Here is a 27,795-nt window from a genome sequence, read left to right on the forward strand (position 1 = left end):
TTAAATAAGTTCAAAATGTGTTGTCAAATTCAATACTATATTGTATTTACAGAGTAAAAAAAACATTTATTTTTCAGAATGATACACATGAATCAAAGCATTAAGACACGATGACTTTAACAACAGAGGAAAAGCCAAATAGGAGTTACATTATACGATCAGCATGAATATTACCTTCGTAAAAGTGCTTTGTATAAGAATGACTTGTTTATAAAACTATATATATATAAAAAGAAAAAGGTATATACACACACGTTTAGGGTCTCAATACATACATTTCCCGTTCTTCTAAACAGGATTCTTCCGCACGTCGATCAATACATTGTTTGAGATTAGTGGTCCAATGTTCAGGCTGGATCGGCGAGACTCTCTCCGGGACTTGACCAGGGGAAGTGACGTGACTCCTCCTCCTCCGCCGCCCCAGGGTGCCGTCGGTGTGGTTTGAACCACGCGGTTGACGGGGGGAGAAATCTCCCCCCCCGGCGCTGCGTGGAGCCGCAGCTCCTCCATGACCCCGGGGGTCTCCTCCGTGGGGAGAGAGGAGCGCCTCCAGGTGGACGGGAGGGGGGTGTTCACCAGGGACTTGGGGAGAGGCCCTGCTCCTCCTCGGCCCCCCTCCTCCGCTGCAGGGCCTCGGCTCAGCTTCTCCAGGCTGCCGCCGTCAGATACCAGCCCTGGGAAACAAACAGGAACAACACGCTATAGGGACTGGGGAGGAATGAACCCATTCTGACCTGAGATCAGATTCAAAAAATGTCTATTACATCCTGACAGTTTCATAATTAACATGCAAGTTTAGTATAGACCAGTGGGTTCCTTGAGGGGATTCCAGGTGGTCCCCAGCTAAATGATGGGAGAGTTGGGTAACCAAATGGACCTTTATTTTACACAAATGGACCCTTACAAATATTCGACATATTCTTCAATTGTGTAGACTTCTTGTAAATTAAGTAATCCCAAAACCAAATGGACCCGTTTAATTTGACGCTCTCAAGAGTAAAATTATTGTTAAACATCAGCATTACTTACTACTTATTACTCAAAACCCACCTCTTCAAGATAGCCTTCCCCAGCTGAGGTCTGGTTAAGAAGATGTCCCTTGCTTAGCCTTTCATGTTTTTAACCTAGCACTGACATTTTATTTGACTTTTTGTTTTTATTTTTGTTTCTTGAATTAAAGTTGTTCCTTCTGTTTTATGTAAAGCGCTTTGGGTACTTAGAAAAGCGCTATATAAATCTGAGCTATTATTATTATTATTCATTATTACTTCATTTACAAGAAGTCTACACATTTAGATGATGTTTGCCTATGTTTATGTTTATCAACGTTTGCCTATTATCTCACCTATGGTACCACATCAATGCAGCATGGAATTGTGCCCAAAATCGCATGCAATCCAACAACAAAATATTCACAGTTTTGGGTCTGAGAGGCCCATCAAAATGGTGGTCCGTGGACTCTGTGGCTCAAATGCTGAATAAATAATTGTCCTTGATATGAAAAGGGTTGAAAGCCACTGGTATAGGCAGACACCACACACCACACCTACCTTTGGCATGTTCTTTTGGCTGGGTGACTGAACCACAAAGCTCCTTCAGTTTGCTGCTCAGCTCTAGGTTGGATGTTTTGTAGTGGTTCAGTTCCTTACTGAGGTTGTGGATCCATCCCTCATAATGTCTCTGCCTTCCTGCAAGACCCTCGTCCATTTGCTCTGTGAGGAGAGAGAGAGAACATATCAGACCCTCATCCATTTGCTCTGTGAGGAGAGAGAGAGAACATATCAGACCCTCATCCATTTGCTCTGTGAGGGGAGAGAGAACATATCAGACCCTCATCCATTTACTCTGTGAGGGGAGAGAGAACATATCAGACCCTCATCCATTTGCTCTGTGAGGAGAGAGAGAGAACATATCAGACCCTCGTCCATTTGCTCTGTGAGGAGAGAGAGAGAACATATCAGACCCTCATCCATTTGCTCTGTGAGGGGAGAGGGAACATATCAGACCCTCATCCATTTGCTCTGTGAGGGGAGAGAGAGAACATATCAGACCCTCATCCATTTGCTCTGTGAGGAGAGAGAGAGAACATATCAGACCCTCATCCATTTGCTCTGTGAGGGGAGAGGGAACATATCAGACCCTCATCCATTTGCTCTGTGAGGGGAGAGGGAACATATCAGACCCTCATCCATTTGCTCTGTGAGGGGAGAGAGAGAACATATCAGACCCTCATCCATTTGCTCTGTGAGGAGAGAGAGAACATATCAGACCCTCATCCATTTACTCTGTGAGGGGAGAGAGAACATATCAGACCCTCATCCATTTACTCTGTGAGGGGAGAGAGAACATATCAGACCCTCATCCATTTACTCTGTGAGGAGAGAGAGAACATATCAGACCCTCATCCATTTGCTCTGTGAGGGGAGAGAGAGAACATATCAGACCCTCATCCATTTGCTCTGTGAGGGGAGAGAGAGAACATATCAGACCCTCATCCATTTGCTCTGTGAGGGGAGAGAGAGAACATATCAGACCCTCATCCATTTGCTCTGTGAGGGGAGAGGGAACAAATCAGACCCTCATCCATTTGCTCTGTGAGGGGAGAGGGAACATATCAGACCCTCATCCATTTGCTCTGTGAGGGGAGAGGGAACAAATCAGACCCTCATCCATTTGCTCTGTGAGGGGAGAGGGAACAAATCAGACCCTCATCCATTTGCTCTGTGAGGGGAGAGAGAGAACATATCAGACCCTCATCCATTTGCTCTGTGAGGGGAGAGGGAACATATCAGACCCTCATCCATTTGCTCTGTGAGGGGAGAGAGAGAACATATCAGACCCTCATCCATTTGCTCTGTGAGGGGAGAGAGAGAACATATCAGACCCTCATCCATTTGCTCTGTGAGGGGAGAGGGAACAAATCAGACCCTCATCCATTTGCTCTGTGAGGGGAGAGGGAACATATCAGACCCTCATCCATTTGCTCTGTGAGGGGAGAGGGAACAAATCAGACCCTCATCCATTTGCTCTGTGAGGGGAGAGGGAACAAATCAGACCCTCATCCATTTGCTCTGTGAGGGGAGAGAGAGAACATATCAGACCCTCATCCATTTGCTCTGTGAGGGGAGAGGGAACATATCAGACCCTCATCCATTTGCTCTGTGAGGGGAGAGGGAACAAATCAGACCCTCATCCATTTGCTCTGTGAGGGGAGAGAGAGAACATATCAGACCCTCATCCATTTGCTCTGTGAGGGGAGAGGGAACAAATCAGACCCTCATCCATTTGCTCTGTGAGGAGAGACACAGTCCCAGCATTAAACACTTACAAACTGGTAAAAAAAAAAGAAGAAGAGAAGAAGCGCTTCATGGGTCCTTTATGTAGAAAACTGCAGACAGGTGCTCTTTGGAGAGGGTTTCAATAATACAGGAAAAGTTGTATACCTTTGAATCAGTAAAGATCACAGTGAAAGGAGGTGGCAAACTTTAAAGATGATCCAAGGCAGCTCTGTGCAGTTGAGGTAGAAAAATTATTTATTTCATTGTATTAAAAAACAAGGGTTAAAGAATTACTGCAGATAGTGAGTGATACCCACCCCGACATTGTTGCAGTAACAGCTGTACGCTCCGTTCGTGCTCCTTCTGCTGCTGCGTGAGTCGTCGATCCGTGTCCAGCGTCGTCCGATCCAGGGCGTTCTCCAGCCACTCCACCAGCCTCTGCTGCTCCTCCGCCCGCATCTCCAGATCCGCTAAGGCCAGCTGGAGTTTACGCTCCTCCTCGCGAAGAGTCACCACCTGCAGTCCACAACACGCACGTTAACACTTATACCGCCATTGGCCCGAGATCTACGTCAATTAAAGCTCATTATTTAATAAAACCCTCAACGTCGTTGCCGTAGATTAATGGCAAAATTGCGCTTTCGATCGATCAAGCCATAATGCTACTTACATTACCATCGTGTTGCTAGCGGTTGTTGCCGTAACACTGGGTCACCCATCTTAGATCGCCGGCACCATAAAACACCCCTTCTATCTGTTTCTTTCAATCGCCTGTATCTCCTATTCCTTGTCCCAGATGGCATTTTTGGTCAAAACAAGGTTTATTTGATGTTTAGGTTCAGTACCGGAAGTCTGGAAATGTGGCTTTTCAAAATAAGAGCTCAACTGGGAAAAATGCTGGCGTGAAATATATCATAATTTGTCAATAAATGTTAAGTGTTAACATAAGCATATATAATCACTCTGAGCTCTAATGACAGTGGTTCTCAACCACTCAGGTGGGGGTCCCCAAATTATTTTGGGGGGTCCAGCCCAATAAGAGCGCCCCTCAATAAGAGTTGCATTACTGCGTCAAAAGTAACCAAACTTTGGCCAAATTGCCAAATGTTAGCTAAGAAAGAGGCAGAAATTGTGAAAATAGTCAGATTTTCTATTCTCACAATATGTATTTGTGGAACCGAGTCAACTTCTACAATTCCAAGAGTTTGTCAGGGAGGTCCCCAGTTTCAATATTAATTTGGGGGTCCGCGGCCTGAAAGCTTTGAAAACTACTGCTCAATGAGACTATAGCATTTTGAAAACCTGAAACTACACCTGCACTAACCCTAACCCAACATGAAATAAAGGGACTTAAATTGCAGGCCTCTCTCCAGGAACTATTATAAATGAACGCGCACACGCACACGCACAGGCTTCCCAGTTCCCACATATGTGGCCCTGAGCGGATGCAATAAAAAGCATAATTTGATTAATCTCCAAAACAGACAAAGCGCACAGACCTTGTCAAAGTACTTGCACAGCAGAGCTCTGGTCTCGGAGGCAGATAAATAACTGAGCTTGGCCATGAGGTTCATCTCCCACTGGGAGAGCATGCTGGCGGAGGCCCTCAGCTGTCTCTGCCTCTGAGTGATGGCCTCGTTCTTGTACTCGATGGCTGCGTCCAAAGCCTCGATCGCCTCGTCCAACTGGAACAGGGTCCGCTCCTCCTGGAGAGACGGATGGGGCAACAACACACATTAGTTACATCGCTATCAGCCGCCACACACAAAGTTACATCATCCACCTTTCTCCCTCTGAACGCCAGAATAGAAAAAGCCTACCGTTACCTGGAAACAGAGGTCACAGCCTTTACAGTCTCGCGTAGCCAGGCGACTATTCCACAATCTCACGAATGCACCTCCCGAAACATTTTGGGCACATTTGGGCAAGTGGCTATGGCCGTATTTAGCCCAAGGAGTGTTTTTCATGCAAAACTAATGCTTGGAATGGGTTCAGAATCATGAATTTGACATGTCACAATTGTCACATGGTACTTAAAAGCATAATGAAAATGTGAAACGTTTGCCTTATATAGTTTTTCAACGATACCCCAACGTTAATATGTTATTTGGATGACCCTAAGGATCATAACAAACCTTGAACGATTACTATTGCAATTTATTTTGGACCACGCCCCCTTTTTTTTGGCTTAGATTGACTGGCCTATTAGTAAACAATCAGGAGAATCGGGGGCTGTAAGGGAGCACGGAGCAGCGGACACAGTGCGGACACAGTGCGGACACAGTGCGGACACAGTGCCATTTAGGTTTCATTCTGTTGCTCTGACCTCCGGGGAGAGCAGGTTTCCCTGCCGCAGCTTGTCGTCCAGCTCCACCCTCTGTTTGAGCAGCGTGTCCTTCTCCGTCCGCAGGTTGTTGATCTCCTGTCGGACCTGCTGCGAGTCCTGAGCGCTGCTGCTGCGGAGGAGGCCGTTCCTCTCGCTCAGCTCCCGCTCCAGAGACTCGATGCGCCCAGACAGGGTCACCAGGTCCTTACTGAGGGCCTGCAGGGGGAGGGGCGCCAGGAGCACGTCATGAAGGGGCTCTATGCACACAGAACAACTCTTCCTACTTCCTCTAATAGACTCTATGCACACAGAACAACTCTTCCTACTTCCTCTAATAGACTATGCACACAGAACAACTCTTCCTACTTCCTCTAATAGACTCTATGCACACAGAACAACTCTTCCTACTTCCTCTAATAGACTCTATGCACACAGAACAACTCTTCCTACTTCCTCTAATAGACTATGCACACAGAACAACTCTTCCTACTTCCTCTAATAGACTCTATGCACACAGAACAACTCTTCCTACTTCCTCTAATAGACTCTATGCACACAGAACAACTCTTCCTACTTCCTCTAATAGACTATGCACACAGAACAACTCTTCCTACTTCCTCTAATAGACTCTATGCACACAGAACAACTCTTCCTACTTCCTCTAATAGACTATGCACACAGAGCAGTGTGTGTGTGTGTGTGTGTGTGTGTGTGTGTGTGTGTGTGTGTGTGTGTGTGTGTGTGTGTGTGTTTACCTGGCTGGAGCGGAGTCTTTTGGTCTCCAGCCCACTGCGTTCTTGCAGCAGAGCCTCCTTCTTGGCCAGGATCTCCTCTCTTTTAGTGAGCTCTCCTTCCAGGTCCTCCAGTCCTCTCCGCTGTTCCAGAACCTTCTCCATCTCCTCATCCAACCAGCGCTTCTGCTCCTCAATCTTCTACTCAAGAGTTAACGCATGCATGGCACGCGCACACACACACACACACACACACACACACACACACACACACACACAAAATATGAGCACAACCAGACAAACGGTGTTATACAGCGTTGCTCAGAAGTCACTTTCCAGGTTCTTGACCCACCTGTTGCTCCTCTAATGACATGACCGAGCCGTTACTGCCACTGCGTCTCTGTTTTTGGAAGGCAGCGATCTCCTCTGTCTTTATACGCAGTATTTTCTGTTGCTGCTCATTCTTTATCTCCAGTTCCTAAAGGGAGAGATGGTATGGTGGAGAGGGGATGACAATGAATTGATTAAAACTGCCATATAGTGGAAAGATTTCCATGGAATCAATACCAGTCATTGAGACTTTTAGGCTGGTTTCGCATTTCGTTGCCGTCGAGCAGAAATCTTTTATATCCATATTTCTTTATTTTCTTCTTCTGTAAATTAATGCCCTCCATAAAGAGTGCCGCAAAACAGTAGTGAAAATAGCCGATCTATAAGTTCACAACACCTCGCATCACATTGCCATTTTAAAAAAGAACAGATTCATACAATGTTTCGACCCAACAGCAATGGCTTTGGTACAGTTGCTTTGAAACGTGGCAGAGTTCGATTGGCCTTCCCCCACCGGTCAGCTTTCACATTAGTCATGCTTTTCTGTACCGAAGAACACTTGCGAGGGAGTTGATCACGTACAAATGTTGATCCGTCCCCAGGTACGGTACACTAGTGTTACTTAACACTAATCAAAACATCGGACAAGTCGACCCGGGTACGGATCAGACTAGTGCCTGGTCTGAATCCACCCCAATGGGGTAACAAGGCCCTTCCAATCAACAACAATTACACTGGTTGAATGAACTGCCTCCATCTTGAACAGCTTAAATGCCACCCGCTCAAATCATGTTAGAATTGCAACCATCTGTTCACTGTAACCAATATTGTCCCTTTACATTACTTTTAGCATCAAATTGTAAATGTAGGCATTTTACAGATGCCCTTATCCAGATTGACAGTGAAGAAGGACAGTGGAAGGGCCACGGACATTATGGAAAACAAGTGGCGAAAGAATTAGACTGACAAGGAGAACAAGAATATGCTTCAAAGTAACTACGGAGTAAACAACTTAAAAGCATCAATCTAAAGTAACAGTCGTTTAGATTGGTACGTTGCTTACTTGTCATCTAATGCCTAGTGGTATGTCCTTGTTCGCCAAGTACTCAAACTCCTTGACCCACTAGCTAATCCGGTTGTTGACAAGTGTTCAAAGAACTGTCTAAATTGTCAGGTGAGTGATTGAACAGAAATGTGGCCAGGAGGTACAGTACATAATACCGCCACCCTGTTGCACTAAAGGCAGCGCCACCAGAAGGCTGGTTGTCCTCCTTAATGTTGCGTTCACACGGGCAGACGCAACGATGCAGTTTACTATTCATTGTCAATGGAAGCCAGCGACATGACGATGCAATGACGCAATGATGCACGTAGCTGCTCCAAATGATACTCCCATTGGTCTTTGCATCTGCCCGTGTGAACGCTCCATTAAGCGGTTGGTGTCGAGGCCAAGTCACACCTTGACTCTGTGTGTCCTGCGCTGCATCTCGGTCTCCAGGCGGCGCTTCTGCTGGCTCTCCTGACGCAGCCGTCGCTGCAGCTGCTCCTGCTGCTGCCTCATGCTCTGCACGCTGCGCTCCAGCTCCGTCACGCGCCGTTCGCTCAGCGCAGGCAGGGAGGCCAGACGGGCCGTGTCCCTCTGGCGCTGGCTGAGAACCTGAGAACACACAGTCACAACATGCACGTCGCCGTTCAGATAAGAACAAGCAATCACATGCTCAGATATGATACCCAAACCAATTAACATGTACGTTGCCATTCAGATATGATACCCAAACCAATTAACATGTACGTTGCCACTCAGATATGATACCCAAACCAATTAACATGTACGTTGCCATTCAGATATGATACCCAAACCAATTAACATGTACGTTGCCATTCAGATATGATACCCAAACCAATCAACATGCACGTTGCCATTCAGATCTTATACCCAAACCACATTTCTGTGGAATGCACAAAACGATTTGAATATTCAAGTCATGCAACTGTACATTATTTAAAACACAAACCCCCCCCCCCCAAAAAAAACAGCATGTGTATAAATCTAAGTGTCTAATCTAAGACATAGATTTATACACATACTTCCCACAGATTACAATCATCCACAGAGATGTTGAAAAAAGTACAACAATGTGCAAACACAGCAGCAAGATTTGTGAGCTGCTGTGATAGAAGCAAATGGAACACAACCACCCTAAAGACTGACCATTGTGTGTATTCCTGCATCGAGTGATCTCGGTACATAGAAATTGATTTATTGGATGGAGATTCTGACTTTCAATTGTACATACATTTTATTTTGATTGTACTGTTCAATTTTATTGCCATGTTTTATTCATGCCAATAAAGCCCTTTTGAATTTAATTGTAAGAGTCGAACCTGAACTTTGCTCTGAGCGACAGCTATCTTCCTGCGACACTCCTGCGCTCTGGTCCTGTCTGTAGCGCTGGTCTCCCGTTCTCCCTGCCTCTCCAGATCCTGCAGCTGTCTCTGAGCTTCCTGCAACTCCTGCCGCGCCTGACCAGCTTCCGCCTCCAGGGCAGAGATCTTATGGCTGTACTGCCTGTTCAGAGCTTGTGCATCTTTACCTTTTATGACACACGTACGTACACACACACACACACACACACACACACACACACACACGTTTCTTTAAATCTCTTTGCCAGAAATAGCCGTGTTGCGAACTTGCGATGCCCCGGAATGGAGATGCAGGCAGGGGTTCAAGTGGTTACTGTACCTGTCTTGACTAGCTCTTTGATGAGTTCCTCCTTCATGCGGATGGTGACAGACAGCTCTCTGATCTTCTGTTGGGCCTGGAGAAGACCCGATTCCCCCTTCAGACTATCACGTACGGTGAAGTCCCCTGCATTGGAGTAGGCTGCGTAGAAGAGAGATGTGAAAGAGCGTTGCATTGTGGACTGGAATGTGGACTTGAAGCCTTGTTGCGTTTCTTTATATATATATAAGTATGTTCTTATTGTCTCGGATCTACAATAGCAAAGGCAAATTTGTCCATTGGGACGATAATGTTTCTATTCTATCCTATTTACCAAAAAAAAACTATATTATCTGCATGCTTTCTACACTACATGATCTTCCGTATTTTATTTTAACTGTTTAAGAAGTTAGTTACTTAATCACCTAAGATGTTAAACTGGTGAAAATGTCCCCCAACACTTTGAATAAGTACTCCATGTACGTATGTGTTTTGTCACTCACACCCACTCATCTGCCCTGTTGAGCTACTAACTCCACAGCAGACCGAGGAATAAACAGTTACATTATGCTGTTGCTCCTGCTTTTATTGTAAAACGCTAACAACCACCCTCAAAATACACAAAAACAAAATACACCACTGCTAAAACAAAACGAGACATTTGTCAACGGCCTACACTCCCTAGAGGAGCAAATGGTCGTCAAGTAAGTCAAAGTTAATAGAAAAGTAGCCAAGTAGGAACAACCTGAACTGCCTATTTTTAAAAGGGATGAGATGGTTTTGTTTAGTCAACCTATTTAGAATTTTCCTGCCAGGAATTTGAGCAAAGTTTGTTGTGTCCTTAAAATGTAGTCAGCCAAAAGTATTAACAGCCATATATATTAGAAATAATTCTAATGTAGAGTAACAATGGTCACAACAATAACTATGTGATCGCAGTACAAGGAAAGCAATGAATGAAACTAACGAATTAAATTAAATCAGTGAGCTGAGAGAGGAAGACAAACACACAGCACTGTGTTTTTTTGTTTTCCTTCTTTGTGCATCTTTTTGCTCAAAAAGTTCTACTTCTTGACGTCTTCTTCTGAGAGCATAATGCAGGATGGACTCACATGCTTGTTTGTTGCAGTGTAGAGAGTAGAGCTGGTCTGATACTTGTGGCTGAAATATTAGCCCTTTACTTCCTGCTGACTCCCTCTTCGTCCAAGTGAGGTTCACCTGTCTACAGGAAACATATGATTTACACTTAGAGTATATATTAATAGAGACGGCACCCGGAGGAAACCCTGAGGCGAAATGGACATAGGAAACATGTTCTATTTCGTCCCTGCTGACCGCCAGAGGCGGTGCTTTAAGCATGAATATGTCCTTCGCGCATGCGTCGTCGAGTGTTGTATACAAACAAAGTCAATTTTGACCCCGTGATGACCCGAAGTAGTCTATATCTTCCGGCAGTCTGCAGGGGATCAGTCTCTAATTTTTCTCGCGCGTCGTGGTGAGAAATTTGCACTGGGCTGCGAGGTATTGCTATGCAATACAATATGCAGCTACGGTGCCTGTACCTGGTCGCCGGTAGTTCTGTGACGGCGTGACTGCCTGTCGGAGTAGCGTTTGTTCGCCCTCCAGGAACTGCGACTATGGTTTTCTATCTCCTCGATGAATGGAGTTTATTTCGCGGATTCACGTGGACGCAGGAGCGTCCAATCTCTCTCGCCGGTAAGGAAGGCTAACCCCCCTCGGACAAAAGGTACGTTATCGTTTAAAGTGGTGCTATCCCCGCTAAACAGACGTCCAAATGATATGATATATTTTATCATGGCATAACCTCTTGGGAGTATAGGCTGCGTTTGCGCCGCCTCCCTGCTCTGCAGACGAGGCTTGTTCGACTGCGAACGCTAACAGACGTTCAAATCATATGATATATTTTATCATGGCATAACCTCTTGGGAGTATAGGCTGCGTGTGCGCCGCCTCCCTGCTCTGCATACAAGTTTTGTTCGACTGTGAACGCTAGCGCTTATTATTATAATAATAATAATAATTAATTGCATTATTATAGCGTTTTTCCCAAGTGCTCAAAGCGCTTTACAATGATTCATTCATTCATACATTGGGAGGTATAAGTGACTATAAGACTTGCCGAAGGATAAGAACACTGTCATATTACCTTCGTTTGATAAACACGCTACTTTAAAGCTTTGTTTAGCCCCTGCTGATGGCAAGCACTGTTGCTACATACTCTCAGCAGTCGACATATAACTTATGACTTAAGTTAGTTAAGGCTAACCGGCATTTTCTGTTGCAAGCCCCGCTGGCCAAAGCCATACAGGGGCCTATATATATATATTGGTATATATATATACCAATATTGGCAGCATTCAAGCTTAACTGCTTTTGCGAATAGCTTGTATTCTTGTTGTTATTATTAGCCCGGTACAGGAGCAGCTACCTGCGTCCTCCCAGGGTATTGATGTTGCTACCAGTATAGTCTGTAGCTAAATAGCTATTGGTGTACATAGCCTGTCTGGTTGTTAACCCAGCTGGCCCCCAGCAGTGGGCCTAGCTGAAGCTGCTACCGTATGTATTATTATACAGTATTATCTTATATTATTTATTTTAATGTGAAGCACTTTGAGTTACATTTTATGTATGAAAATGTGCTATATAAATAAAGTTTATTGTTATTATTATGTCTGGAGCTCAAAGCTCCATTGACAGTTTTTTGCATATACAGTGGGTGCAACTTGGTTTGTCCACCTGTAGGTCCCATTAACCCAGCTGGTCCCCAGCACAGGGTATCTGGCGCTGCTGCCAGCGTAGCTCACAGCAGCTACCAGTAGTTTAAAGCTAAAGCTGTTTATGAACAGGCTATAGCTTGTCTTGTTTTTGGTAGCCCAGCTGGTCTCCAGCATAGATCTCTAACTGGCGCTGCTACCTGTAGTTGTAGCCCAAGCGCTTATTATACTATCTAAGATAAAAAAAGCTATCTGTGTATAGCTTGCTTTACTGTTTGTTGGCCCAGCTGGTACAGGGCAGGCAGCGTATGCGCTCCGCTCCTCCAGCATACGGCCAGCTTGATGTTACTTACTACTAATGTTTGTTAGCTCAAGCATTTATTAACAGCTATCAGGGCATAGCTTGTTCTGTTCATTAGCTGCAGCTGATACAGGCAGCGTACACGCTCCCTTCCTTCGGCAGGTGCAGGCCCCTATTGGTGGAGCTATCGGTTGTAGCCTTTTCTCCAAAACTAGCTTGTGTCGGTTTATTTAACCAAACCTCTGGCTGGGGTAGGCAGCGTTAGTGCTCCCTCCTCCCAGCATGAATGCGTAGTAGTGCACACTTGACTAGTGTATTGGAAGGGTCTTTTGTTTCGCTCTGGACTAGCAAACATAAATTACAATAGTCTGGTTGCCCTTTTAGGGCAACCACACTAATAATAATGCACTTGGAGTTTGGATAAACGTCATAGTGCTGGGATAAGCGTTCGCATAGGAACACTACAGCTGCTACATAGCAGCGTCTAAACCTTGACTGGAGGCTACTTTATTATCATAATTTATAAGTAAGCCTCCGCCGGGGGTACAGGTAGCGTACGAGCTCCCCTCCCCCACCGCGACCATGCAGGTCGCACAGTATCTAACAGCAACGTTTGTGTGCTGTTTCTATGATGCACTTTACATCTGGTTGAATCAAAGTGCTACAATGAGCATTTGCATAAAACGTAAATGCATGCTGCGGCAGGTATAGCAGCATTCAGTTTTTTGATTAAGTCATTAGATGCCGATCTAAGTTAAAGCCTCTGCTGGTACAGGCAGCGTCCGCGCTCCCTTCCTACAGCATACGGCTCCACCCCTAGCAACCAGTAGCGTCCGCGCCCTGGGCTAGTTGGGACTGGTGTGCACCAGCCGGTCCAAAGGAACCAGTGCCACCACAACTGAAAGCTCCCGCTTTTTGTACCTCGAAAGCCTCTGCTGGTACAGGCAGCGTACGCGCCTCCTCCCCCCAGCATACGGCCAACACCTAGCAACCAGCAGCGTCCGCGCCCTGGGCTAGTTGGGACTTGTGCGCACCGGCCGGTCCAGAGTAACCGGTGCCACCACAATGGAGAGCTCCCACTTTTGTACCTCTTTTGAAGCTCTCCTTCAGCCGTGAGCCGACCTTGGTCCTGCCCCGTGTGCCAGGAGGAAAAGGTCTGACCGCTGGCTACAGCAGATCCGAGAGGGCTCAGCTATCTGCGGAGTTGGCCCACATGAGGTCCATTCTCACTTCGGATGACACCTAGGCACCTCGGAGGGTGCCGAAGCGCCTCCCTCTCTGATGCCACAGCTGACTCGAGGTTGATGTGCTCTCCCCGACAGCTTACGCTATGCACTTCCATGACTATGAGGAAGATGCAGAAGGCAGTGCCTCCCAGGCATCAGAGCCAGCCTCCCACTTCTCAGCTCATGCGCATAGCCGTGGAACGCATAGTAAAGCAGGCAGTCGGCTCCTCCAAGCGCCTTCTTCAGACGCGGCCTTGCTGTCTTCGCCGTCCCACACGCCTGTACCTGAGTCAGCTACAGGCCTGCCGGGCGGACGATCAGGGCCTTCTCCCATCTCTATACCGATGGTGAAATCCTGGCAGCCCTGCCCTGATTGGAAAAAGTGTCCTGAGACAACCCGTTGCGACTTGACACTTTAATAGATTAGAACGCACAAGGCGATAAGGGCTGGCCTGGGTTACATGCCAGCCACCAAGCCTGTCACTGCATCCCTCATTGTGTTCTCCAACGAGGCCCGGCGGCAGAACGCTAGGTGACCTCGACCCCAGTACAGGAGCACAGGCAACCTGCTCACTGGGGCCTCCTTTTCACACCTAATAGTGGCAACGTTAATACTGGCTCAGCCACCTTTGGTGTATCACTGGAGGCATTGGCGTCATGTCCTCAGAGCACGGACGGCTGATGTCCATCGTATCTCTAGCCCGTCGCCAAGCCGGGTTTCCACAGTCAAGCTTGACTGATGAGACTAGGCCAACTCTCCGTAGTCTCCCTGAGGAGCCAGGAGCACTAGGTGGTTCAGCCGGGGCGAGAAGCACCGGAGCGAACCATCCAGGTGGGGAAGACCAGGCTGCAGCTGTAGGCCTACAACACTCACGCCAAAGGGCCGAGCTCCAACATTGATGAAATCATCTTGACTGCCCTCGGAGCTCACGTATCACCGCCGGCCCACACTAGAGGCCAGCGTGTTCCCTGGCGTCCCACGCAGGGACCTGACTGTGACTCTCCGGGCTGTGCAGCGCCTTCTGACGCCAGCCCCCCCATATCCGGCGGGTCAAAATGGCCATTATCAGCAACATGACGAGAGCCCTACTATCAGACCAGGAGTGATGTGTCCTCCTGCCCAAGGGCGCAACAGAGGCTGTATATCCTCAGTCACACTAAGGGAAGTCCGATCTACATACTTCCTTGTGACGCAAGACAGACGGGTGTCGACATGTCTTGAATCTGATGGGACCCAACAGGTTTATGAAGTTCGTGCCAGTCTACTGGGCCGAACACGGCAATGTGCTGGAGCGGCAAGTGGTGTGCTCCGCTCTACAGCACTTCCTGCCGTACAGGAGAGGCGAGCACATTCTCATACGCTCGGGCAACACCTCGATCGTGTATCACTTAAGTCATCGGGCAGGGCCACGTTTGCTTGGCTGCTGTAGGTGTCTATGGACCCCCCCCCTGACTTGGGCAGCCTCCCCGCCCGATCAGCCTATAGGCAAGTTGTCTGAGTGGAGAGCGGGACTACATGGTAGGCTCTCCCTCCCATCGAAAGCTTCCATGAGGGGAGCGGTACCCCATCCAGTGGTGGTGAACACTAATCAGAGGCTACCTCGGCAGAGCGGAGGTGGACCTCCTCACCCTGGACCTCACTAACCTCCCTGGTTCTCCCTAACGGAGACACCCAGCCCACCGGGCCAGGACGCAAGGGTCCGACGGTTTCATAGAACCTGAACGCCACAAATGGCTGTCAGCCTGCTGGACTTCTTAGGCGTCCTGCCACATAGCCAGTATGAACAGAACGACCTACATCGTTCCTGACACACATGGCCCTAAGCAGACCACCGCCCACAGGGCACTATCCTTTTAAATGCGCACTGCCAGAGGCACTGCATATGCCTTGCCACTGCCTCTCTGATACGACCAGCGCCTCAGAGTTATTTAGGAGGGTCACACCATACTGCTGGTTGCCCCCCCCCCCCCCCCCAGCCAAGAAGTACTTGGTCTCCTCTACTGAACAGACTCAGTCGGAGGACGCCATGGCGTCTCCCCGACAGAGGTCTCCCCAACTGGGAGGCGGTCGGATACGACATTCAAATGCTCAACGCCCCCAACTGTGCGTTTGGCCACTGGCGGCCCTGAACCGCTGTGTGGAACCAGCCAGGCATGCCACCCTGAATTCAAGGGTGACATCCATGACATCCATCAGGCTACTGTACGATAACCGATGGAACCTATTTCCAACTGAGGCCAGAGCAAAGACCTAGTGCGCTGCTCTGCCTACCTGTCTGGAGTTCCGCAGTCCCTCCTAGACGAGGGCTGATCTCCTACTCTAAAAGCATAAGTAGGGGCAATATCATGTTGATATGCTAGAATCAATATTGCTGTAACGAAGCGTGTCCGTGAGCGGCACGTCCTGTCTGTTAGTGACTTGCGTCCGAAGCAAAGCTCAGACGGCCTGAGTGTCTCTGTGGCCGAACAGTGTTCCTCCTGAGGGTGCTGTCACATACACACCTCAACCAGCCTATACGGCTAGCATAGTTTTACCCTCCACCAGGAGAGTGGATGGACGAGCGGGACCTATTGCGCCCAGTGTGGGCCCTGAGAGCCGCTTGTTAGACCTGCCGAATGCTTTCGGCGGTCAGAATGGCTGTTCCGTTGTGACGATGGCCCTTTCAAAGGTAGCGCTCTCTCCAGACAGCGCCCGCCCCACACTATTGTGGATGCCATCAACCACGTTTATGGGGCGAGTGATCGTACCTTACCATTTGGCGTGAGGTGCCACTCTTAACGGGAGCGTCCCCAAATCATGGGCTCCCCCGAGGGAAGTACCCCTGGAATATATCTGTGCCGCTGCCTCATGGGCATCACAGCGAGTTGTCTGTTCCTCTGGGTGAGTGTTGCCACTCCCCATCCGCTGGACGTGGTCCTCTTACGAGACTCCTCCAAGCCTACTCCTTATGGTTTGTGATCAGGATCCCTCGTGACTTGGCTGGCATAAGTCATTCATGCTTAAAGCACCGCCTCTGGCGGTCAGCAGGGACGAAATAGAACGATAGTTACGTATGTAACTACGGTTCTATGAGTCCCGAATGACCGCCAGAGGCACTCTGTCACTCAGAATCCTCGTTTTCGCGCGAGAAAATTCTGTAGAGACTGATCCCCTGCAGACTGCCGGAAGATATAGACTACTTCGGGTCATCACGGGGTCAAAATTGACTTTGTTTGTATACAACACTCGACGACGCATGCGCGAAGGACATATTCATGCTTAAAGCACCGCCTCTGGCGGTCATTCGGGACTCATAGAACCGTAGTTACATACGTAACTATCGATTTACACCACTTCACCTGTCTACAGGAAACATATGATTTATACCACTTCACCTGTCTACAGGAAACATATGATTTACACCACTTCACCTGTCTACAGGAAACATATGATTTACACCACTTCACCTGTCTACAGGAAACATGATTTACACCACTTCACCTGTCTACAGGAAACATATGATTTACACCACTTCACCTGTGTACAGGAAACATGATTTACACCACTTCACCTGTCTACAGGAAACATATGATTTATACCACTTCACCTGTCTACAGGAAACATGATTTACACCACTTCACCTGTCTACAGGAAACATATGATTTACACCACTTCACCTGTCTACAGGAAACATATGATTTACACCACTTCACCTGTCTACAGGAAACATATGATTTACACCACTTCACCTGTGTACAGGAAACATGATTTACACCACTTCACCTGTCTACAGGAAACATATGATTTACACCACTTCACCTGTCTACAGGAAACATATGATTTACACCACTTCACCTGTCTACAGGAAACATATGATTTACACCACTTCACCTGTCTACAGGAAACATATGATTTACACCACTTCACCTGTCTACAGGAAACATGATTTACACCACTTCACCTGTCTACAGGAAACATATGATTTACACCACTTCACCGGTCTACAGGAAACATATGATTTACACCACTTCACCTGTCTACAGGAAACATATGATTTACACCACTTCACCTGTCTACAGGAAACATATGATTTAAACAGTGTTAAAATAATAATAATAAGTGTTAAACAGCTAATCCAATAGTAACAACTCTTGCTATAGAGCAGGAGTTACGAAGATCACAAAGGCTTTGCAAGTAGATCACATGATATGGCCCTATTATATATAAATGAAATACTTTGTTTTCACTACATCAGTACCATTACAAAGTTATACAAAACAAGTACCAATTCCATTTCCCTCTATATTTCCCATTCCAAGTGCGTTTGTCTTATGGAACACCAGCGGCGCTATTCCATTTTTCAACTGTTTTCAGCGATGGGATAATATTCTTTGGGTGGGTACAAAAATCAACAAGCAGAATACATTGGACCAGTAACACTACAACATTTAACCCATTCTGACCTGAGATCAGATTCATACGAGGTTTTCCACTGGACACACACTGGTCTGATTATAACCCATTCTGACCTGAGATCAGATTCTAAAAAATGTCAGTCGTTCTTCGATTTTTCAAAAATAGCAGACCTACAAGCTCGTAGCGCGCCACTCGGTGGCGCGCTATGAGCTTGTAGATCTGCTATTTTGTAATAGCTAAAGCACGACATGATGCTAACACCAAAATGGGTTCCCGTTCAGAATGGGTTAAACTGATAAAGTTTAAATCTCCACTGATTGGATGAAATTGGTGTCCCACCCGGAAAATCAAAGAGCTGGAGAGACATGGAGTCACGTGTTACTGAACAAACACTCTAGCAATGATTACTATATTTTAATATAGAGCTTTAATGCATAAAAGATAAAAGTGTTTTGCGACCCGTTCTGGTCGTCATCAGGGTCGAATGTGACTACACACCAGTATATGAAGACCTAGCTGTGCTTCAATCTATTCTTCAGGTTTATTTCAACAAATAAGACATACCAGGAAAACTAAGATGAATAAGAGGCTCCTTGAATGCAGAAAAAACAGAAAAGGATTTAAGCTTAAATAAATGGGCGCATATGAAAACAACAAACGGGCCACAAAGCTAAAGATGAACACGTTTCAACATGCATCTCATGCCACAACTTCTACAGTAGACGCTGCAAAGAGTCCCCTGTTCATTTTTGGAGGCAATACATTTTCCACAAAGGGTTTTAAACAAACAAGTCAAAGCATACCTGACCTTACTAATGTCAAATATCACTTCATATAACATGTAATTCAGTGGTTCCCTAAGTGGGGTCAATTAACATAGATTTTACAATATGAATTGGGGGTCCCAGAGATAGAAATGCCATTTAGGCACGATTCATACTCCTATTTTAGAGCCGAATAAAAGTCGGTTCGGCAACAACATTTGGTTAAGTGAAATAAAACTAACAAGGCTTTATATTAACAGAAGTACTACTGAAATTTTCTGACGAGCCGAAATCATTTCGGCACTACAGCGCCGAAACAGCGGTAAAATAGGAGTATGAATCGGCCCCAACACTCCGATTGCCCGGGGTTATTTAATCCATTCAATCATAGCGCCCAGCGATTTATAAATTATAGTGGCGGAGCACTTTTACCAACGGAGCAGATGTTATCCCAGATGTGGATGCAGAAGCTAAATGTAGCCAAAACACTCTAGAGCCGATCGACAACAGGGAGGTATGGTTACCTTACCTATGATTAAATCTAACGCGACTAGCGACAGGACCGCGGTGGGCCGTCTAACACATGATCTTTTCTTAGAATTGGACGGGATGATTTAGATCGCGAGTTATTAACGTTTTAAATTATTGTGTTAAATGGGGGTCTGTAGTGTAGACTATTGCATGTCAAACTGGGGGTCCTTGAAAATAAATTGGTTGAGAATCACTGCTAGAGCCATAAAAGTCTTATCTTGTGGGGGTCCCTGGGCTAATTAGTGTCAATGACATGAAAAGGTTTTGAACCACTGATGTAATTCATGTGCCAAAACATGGCAGAAACATACTTGCGTCCTTCCCTGGTTTCAGTTTCCTCTTCACTACAGTTTGTCATTTCTGTGTCCTCTGGGTCCTGGTGTTCCTCAAAGATGTGTTCCTGGTCCCCCCATGGTTCATTACCATACCCCACTGGACTGCTCTGTAACAGAAAGCACACGGAGAGCACACCGTGCTCCACACATTAATACACTTCTTCATATTAAACCACAGTTAAGCCATTTTGGGCGGGAACCCCTTTTGGTGATTTAAGCATTATGTTCTACTTTAGCTATTGAAAAATATCAGATCTACAAGCACGAGCTTGTAGGTCTGCTATTATTTTTTTTTATCGGGGGAAAATGTGGGGGGGGGGTCACTGGAACAACATATTCCCAGATGTGGGTCCGCGGACAAATTCAGATAATTCTGGGGGTCCTTGATGAAGATTGAGCACCACCGACATAGAAACATGAGGGTTTTTGAGAATACTATCAGGATTTAACAAATTATCCCATCTTCTCTCTAAAATGTGTAATGGTTATTTTATTCAGAATGCTGCCCAAATCCTATTATTCAGTTGCTTATTTGCATGGCTGTAGAAAATGGAACTAGATGTGCTGCTCCACCACAGTTCAATATGTATTTATTGCTCCACCACGGTTCAATATGTATTTATTTAGACCTGAGCCTGATTAAAAAAAACTTCTAAACCCACAGTTTTCTGAAAAACCCTGTTTCCATGTCAGTGGTTCTCAAACTATTTCATGTCAAGGACCCCAAAAATGTATTTGGCCGCCGATCCCCATCTGAAAATATGTAGTTCCAGGGACCCCCCAGAAGCAAAGATTTGGGTTAAAAACGTTCTCTCTGAAAGAATATAAATTCAAATATTTGTGCCACATTTTCTAGATTTTTCAAAAATAGCAGATCTACAAGCTGTGCCTATTTAAAAAAATAATGCTTTAAAAAAACAGAATGGGTTAAAGACAACACAAGATGGAGCAATTCCAAATATCCACCTTACTGAACATTCCACAGCTAAATATGGCGGACTATATTACTAAATGAGTGGCCATGCACATCAACATTTCAGATGTATCCAGATGTATCCAAGCAACTAGACGTTTAAATCCTTGACTAAACTGCATAAACTTCCAAGTGCAATGGAAATATCCAAGTACAGATCATATTACCCATCTTTAAAACAACTATTTTTTCCAGTTTAATTTGCTTAAATACTAGAGTAGAGCCCCCAACCCCCCACCCCTCACTAGTGCGAAACGGGGTAGTAAAAACGGGGACGTGTCCTGGACAGTTACCTGTCTGGCTGTCAGTCCGTTGTGGCTGCGTGGCCGCGTGGAGCCCAGAGGGGCAGTGTGAGGCCGCTGTCTCAGCTGCAGACCCAGTCCGAGTAGCCCCGGTGTAGACAGCAGACACTGCAGCTCTGCTATCACGTCCTGCTGCTCTTGTAGCTTATCACTCTGAGAGAGAGAGAGAGAGAGAGAGAGACCACCAAGGATCAAACTCACACACACAAAATATATAACGTGATGAAGATGATGATTCACAGACAAATAGAACATCAAAGGATGAAGCTGGTCTGACCTGTTGCAGTGTTTTTGACAGCAATTTTTGATTTTAGTTTTAGTCATAGTCTCTTGAATTGTTTTAATTTAGGTTTAGTCACTTGACATGTTAGTCAAGTTTTAGTTGACTAAATATCATAAGATCGACTGAATCTACAGTTGATTTAGTCGAACAAAATGTGTTTTGGCAGGCCTTGATGCCGTCGTAATGACTGTTTTTTTTCTACAAGCCCACAACGTGTCGCAGCGCAACGCAACGCGTATTTTCAGCATGCAACTAATTGTAAAATGACTTATACTAGATCTCTTGTCCACTAGTCCCTTGCTGACATTTTAGTCTAGTTTTTATTTGTTGACGAAATTGTCAGTATATTTAGTCTTAGTTTTAGTCGTCATAGCTTAGTTTTCATTTAGTTTCCATTTAGTTTTCGTCAGTGGAAAAAGGGTAGTCGATGAACATTTTTCGTCTTAGACTAAATCAATACTGACCTGTTGCTTGTATTGCTCCATGGCATCTTCGAGGGCTGCGAGGAAGTCCGTGTTCTCTTTCTCCAGCTGCTGGACCTGGGCTTGAAGATGGGTGATGCCCTCCTCCCTGTCACTTTCATGGCTCCATTTCTCCTCTGTAGCCTCTGGGTCCTGGTCCTAAAACATTTATTATGTATCATCAGTCTATTCCACCAAAAATAGTGAGCTCATTATTTACAATGCATAACATGTTTGTATGACAATAGGAGTTTATTTTTTTGCATTGACTCATTGAAACACATCAAATAACTATTTGTAACACATATGGGCCACTGCAGCAGTGTTTAAACACTTCAAATGGCCATAACTGGGTGAACATAGCGCAATATAGGACTGGATTTGAAGGCCTGAAGATCTAGTTACCGGTAATTAAAAATCACACCTGTGTGAACCAAGTGGCGCAACTCCCCTCTCTAAAAGCTGAATAACTCATAATCTACGGAGCTCTCCATGGTTTGGTCCATTAGCGCGATTTTCGGAGGTTTTTGCTGATAATCCGGTGGTCTAGATGGAAACATTGGCGCTTTCTAGAGCAAGGATGGCTATATTTTAGGTCGCTAGCATTGACGCTAATTATGTAGCAACAACGTCCACACACGGGTGTGTGCGCACACCAGTGGTGCACGCGCACATGCACGGCACTACACACATGGGTGCGGGTGCACACCAGTGGTGCACGCGCACGCATGCGCACACCACTCGTGCTCAAAGACACACACACGTACACAGGTACACAGGTACACAGGTACACGGACAAAGCTGGTTGTAGAAGTGGTTGCACCACTTTAAAAAAGTGGATAGAATAATAATAATCACTAAATAATGACAGTTGGAGCCCTATTCGTGCGTGGTTGCATTGTAACCTGATTCTTTAAAGCAGTCCTTCCCGTCCTTAACGTAACGCTGTCCTCGGCAGAGCTGTTGTCGATGCCGCTGTCTGGTCCAGAGGCCGTGGTCAGACCGCTCCTCTCCTCCTCTACAGAGTAGAGCCACTCCTTCACTCTGACACTCTGGTCTGCACTCAGAGCCTCCTCGCTCTGCAACTCATGGAGTAACCTGATGGAGATGAACAAAATAATGAAGGGGGAAAAAAACAACATTTGGTTAAGTGAAATAAAACTAACAAGTAACTAAATTGATATCTGAAACTGTATTGTATGTTTTAAAAAATCTGAGAAAAGGTTCCTTAGGTTATCAATATTTGAGCTTAGTATTTAGGGTGGATATGAAATATTTGTTTCGGTTTTAAATGTGAAACTGTAAAAAGGCATGTCTTTTGAGCTCTTATAACAATAGCATTCTCAATAAATAGAATGTGCATCTAAGCCTGCCTTGCATCTGCCATTTTGGAGTGCTGCTTTTTTCCACTTCGCTGGTTTCTTGAACTTAGTTCTATCCATAGTATACTAACACAGTAACAAAGTTATCAATAGTATCAAGAGACAATTTGTGTCAATACTACATAAACATAATAGGAGTTAAAGGAGTAATATCTTATAACACAACATTATATGGTAAATAATGTGGTTATGCTGTAACCTGTATGCAGTATCTGTGCAGGTCCTGTAGTGGGCACTCTGAGCTTGCAGTCTACTCATCTCTGCCTCTCCATGTCGAGGTCTCCTGTGTGGATCGGCGTGCGAAATTATCCGGGTCTCAGATCGCTGGCGGTTTTCCAGGGCTCGGCGAAGGGCCTTGATTTGTTGCTCCAGCCCCTCCACCCGGTCTGGCTCGCCCTTGCAGTTCACAGTGGCCCGGTTCTGAATGTTCCGAGCTCGCTTGGCATAGTTCAGTGTATTCAGACTCTCGTCAAAGTCTGCCGAGGATGGGCTGATGCAAGCAATCATCAGTGTTTTGGAGTTTCCTCCCAAAGAGTCTTTTAGGATCCTAAGTGGGGGGGAAAAGCCACATGAACAAAAAGAATAAGCTCCGACACTGACCTAGTAAGCTACATACAGTATGTAACCACTTAAACCCTATACTTGGCCTCCTCATTTTACTTGACTACAAGGTCACAAGGCGCATTTTGAACTTATAGATCTGCTATTTTCACCTAGTATTCCTTAACGTTGCGCTGAATGTTTGTCTATAATGTCCAGAATAGGGGATGCTAGGGGTTTGAGAACTAATTACTCGTGAATTTCTGAACGACGTACCTGGTAATTTTGGAATCTCTGTAAGGTATATGGGTGCCTTTCCTCTTGGGGTCCCCCAGTGCCCCTATGACATTCCCCAACGCCAGCAGGCCACTGTTGATCTGAATGCTCTCCTTCAGCCTCTCCCCGGTGTTCCCCGTCCGCAGGATGCGCTCTGACCCCGCCAGGTCCACGAAGTGGAACTTGGAGTACAGGACGTGTGGCCCGGCACCCGCCGTGCTCCCCAAAAGTCGCGAGCCGCCGCCCCGACGCTGGTCCATGTGCACGGTGAAAATGGTGTGCGAACGGCTGGAGTGGGGATTCATCTGGGTCGCTCCCGTGTGCCTGGCCGTGTTCCCTGACTCCAGCAGGCTCAATACCTCGTCGAGACCTTCCACTTCGCACTCTTTCACTCCACATAACACTGCAAAAGTCACGTGCGTGCACACAAGAGACACAGACACGATCATGGTTATTTTTGTTGTTGACCTGCACAAGATTTCATTATCAACCAAGTAAAAAAACTGTACTTTGTGTGCCCATGCAACACTTACACCTAGAAACTCCATTCACACTTTTTATGATTCAGCTGACTGTGGAGACACATGCTGGAACTTTTTACTTTGAAATGTTTTATAGTTTCTGAGTTATTTAACTTAAACAGTAAACACCCAATGCATTATCAATGGCAATAGCACAAACTTTGGCACCACGTTTAAAAAAAGAAAAAAAGAAAGAAAAAAAAGAAAAGAAAAGAAAAACACACACAATGTGTTAATACGTATAGGAGTACTTGTTGACATTGATCCATACCTATGTTGCCTTTATCCTCTCTGATGTTAATTTGCTTACTGGCGGTCTCCACTTCCAGTAAGTCCTTGAACTCCTCTTTGTAGACCTCCAGGTAGGAAACTCGGACAGAGAAGTCTGTGAGGTCATTCTCATCAAGCAGCTTGAAGACCTCAGCAACAGCTCTAGGGATGATGCCCTGCTCTTCGTCCCTAAATGAAGCTACACACACATGAACAACATGGCCTTATATTCATAACACACAAAGCAGAGGGGGTTTGTGCTGCTTAACCTGAAGCAGACTCGATTTAACCACTTTAATTCTGGTGACCCTATAAAATCTCCCCCCCCACCCCCCCCCCCCCCCCCCCCCCCCCCCCCCCCCCCAAAAAAAATGGTATGCGAAAAAAGCTACAAGTCATGGTGTGACAAGTGAGCTTGTAGATCCCCTACTTTCGCTATTCGTCATATGTCCAAGTACATAGAAAGTGCCAGTGGTTAACTTTTCAGTTCTGTGACCTTGATCTGAAAAACTGTGTTATCAGAAAACTGTCAGGATTTAGAAGACATTTGTAGAATCGTCTAACTCTACACTACTACAGTAAGTGTGTCTGTGACACAGAGATTGCTCCAATGCTCCATACACACACATAAGTTGACAAATGACAATAATGACCCCGGATCGGAGATCTCAAATATAATATTTCATTCACATTAATTCCCAACAAAAGTTACAGCTTTTGAAATGCACAAAGACAATATATTAGACAAATATCGTGATCCTGCTTGACGGAGCACCTGCGTGTTTATCGGCGGGGGGGGGGGGGGGGGGGGGGGTTAGGCTCCATCTCGCACCTCCGCACGCACAGAAAGAGAACTATTTTTGGAAATCAATCAATTCACACAGCAATTTTGCACCTGGCATGCTCACTCAAGTATGGGAGTTCAGTAGGCATCACTCTTGAGTGTCATTTTAGTGTCAGACTAGTGGTCTGTTTATTTGGTGCAATCAAATGTATGTGTGTCAACTTATATATAGGATATAGGTTCAAGCAAACAAGAGCGTGTGGGAGAATGAGAATATGTAAACTTACAAATATTGGCTTCTCCAATTGTGTACGTCTTGCCTGAGCCCGTCTGACCATAGGCAAAGACTGTGGCATTGAAACCCTGGAAGAAGGCTTCTATCAGCGGCTGGACCGACCCGCTGTAGACCTCCTCCTGGCAGCACGTTTCGTCAAACAGGAAGTCACAGAGGAAGTGGCGGTCGTGGCCCAGCGTGACACGCCGCTGGTCTTGGTCCACGGTGATGCAGCTCTCGTGGCTGTGCAGCACCTCTTTGGGCAGCAGCGGACGCACTCGGACAGCAACCTGAACAGCAGTGTCCTCCCCTCTGCTCTGCCCACTCGGCACTTTGGGAGACATGATCTGTTCTTTGGCTGCGACCGCTATGAACATATGATCATATTCAGCCCACTAGAAGAGAAATACAGATATTATTATCAGTTACAAATGTCTTTTCTACTGAGCAAAGGCAGTAACAAAGATGGATGTAGAGCAGTGATTCGCAAACATTGTATTGTTATTCAGAGACCCCCAGCATGGGTTGTATTTAGGCCACAGACACCAAAATGTGGAACGCCCTACCAACAGTCATTAAGACATGCAAATCCCTTGACTCCTTCAAAACTGCTCTCAAAGGGCACCTACGGACGGCTGCAATTCGAAACTGGCCCCCACCCACCCCTGTTCCCCCTCACTGTATATATTTCTTTTCCCTTTTTACCTCCTATGATGATTTCCTTTTGACTATATAGTTGTGTATATTCGTACGTCTCTAAATGTTTTGATGAATTGAAAATGGTGGGCCCTATTGTAAACAAGTGTAAAGCTTTATGGTGTCTGTCTGATTGATTGATTGAAATATTTATTAACAGTTTGTAGAATTACAGTACATTTCAAGCACAAACTCAATACAAAGACTGTTAACTGTGAGTGGACGACCCAATTAAGCATTACACTTGTTTACAACAGGGTCCACATTGTTCAATTAATCAAAACATTTAGAGACATACAAATAGACACTTCTATGTAGTTAAAAAACAGAACAGGAATTCATCACTGTTAACAGTTTTTGTATTGAGTTGTAGGCTACTTGAAATGTACTGTAATTCTGCAAACTGTTAATAAATCAATCAATCAATCAATCAAAAGACTGAGCATCCTTGCACCCAAAACAGCCACTTCTTGGGTCACATAATATGACAGGTTACTGATGTCGGTGTAGCACCCACAGCCATGACTGAGTCTGGTAGTAGGAAAGGAGGACCCCTGCTGCTCTCTGACCTCCCTGTCGCAGGCTGCCATGATTGCCATCATGTTACTAATACTATTCTAGCTGATGTGAATGGACATACTTTAATGCATCATTAATATATGTTCCAATGCCACCGGCGTGATCGCTTGTAGAATAGATGATCGCCTATTTTAAAGCGACACGGTACACGACGGAGTGTCGCATTAAATTGTCTTTCATCATCAGTCACACACCAAACCATGATCAGCGATGGGATCATTGGGATGGGGTTCGCCCGCTAACTAACCAACCAGTTCGTTAGCCAAGTTGGCAACTTGTTAATTAAATAGTTTGCACCCAAACTGTTTGTTGGACAGCTATGAATATGACCACACGACATCACAAAAATGGGACATTTAAAGTTTATACATACATGCTGTGTAGCTAATGTAGTTGAACGTACCTCTCCTGGCTAGTGGCTACAGTTAGCCTGTTAGCAGCTGTCTCAACAACAAAAGCAAAACAAGAACATGAGGCGGTCTAAAACAAAATGCTGCTCTACTCTTTACAGCTAAACCACACATTTATGTCAATTAGTTATCTTCACTTAATAGTAAACAATACTCACTTTGCTATGTTGCCTTATTACTTGCCTACATAGTTCTTAACTTCCTAAACTAGTGTGGTTCGACTGCAGAAGAGTTTGGGAACTTTGGGAAGTTCTTGGGAATCCGGGGTGGAGCTCTTTACATTGGGGGTTGCCGGTTGCCTCACTTGCCTGCCATCTAATGTTGTTGTCATCTAGTCAAACAGTTACAGTACAGCATGGATAATGC

At 45.7% G+C, this 27,795-nt stretch overlaps 1 protein-coding gene across 2 annotated transcripts; it reads right to left on the reverse strand.

Annotated features, from left to right (window-relative positions):
• Window positions 1-51: 51 nt before the first annotated feature.
• Window positions 52-27,681, reverse strand: kif7 (kinesin family member 7). 2 transcript variants are annotated; one of them, XM_080769622.1, is made up of 20 exons: window positions 27,588-27,681; window positions 25,758-26,139; window positions 24,688-24,885; window positions 23,896-24,298; window positions 23,279-23,626; window positions 22,603-22,795; window positions 21,701-21,856; window positions 20,945-21,106; window positions 19,655-19,785; window positions 10,503-10,612; window positions 9,412-9,552; window positions 9,051-9,259; window positions 8,125-8,322; window positions 6,688-6,813; window positions 6,360-6,536; window positions 5,605-5,820; window positions 4,778-4,984; window positions 3,596-3,794; window positions 1,551-1,712; window positions 52-674 (listed from the first exon to the last, which is right to left on the reverse strand). In XM_080769622.1, the coding sequence occupies exons 2-20, from the start codon at window positions 26,119-26,121 to the stop codon at window positions 289-291; spliced, it is 4,086 nt and encodes a 1,361-aa protein (XP_080625748.1). In that variant the 5' UTR covers window positions 26,122-26,139; window positions 27,588-27,681; the 3' UTR covers window positions 52-288. The 2 variants fall into 2 exon arrangements, with proteins under 2 accessions (XP_080625748.1, XP_080625747.1); XM_080769621.1 differs by having other exon boundaries at window positions 27,423-27,659.
• Window positions 27,682-27,795: the final 114 nt, after the last annotated feature.

Source organism: Protomyctophum bolini (assembly GCF_963924005.1).
Source record: "Protomyctophum bolini genome assembly, chromosome: 1".
NCBI classification, from domain to species: domain Eukaryota; kingdom Metazoa; phylum Chordata; class Actinopteri; order Myctophiformes; family Myctophidae; genus Protomyctophum; species Protomyctophum bolini.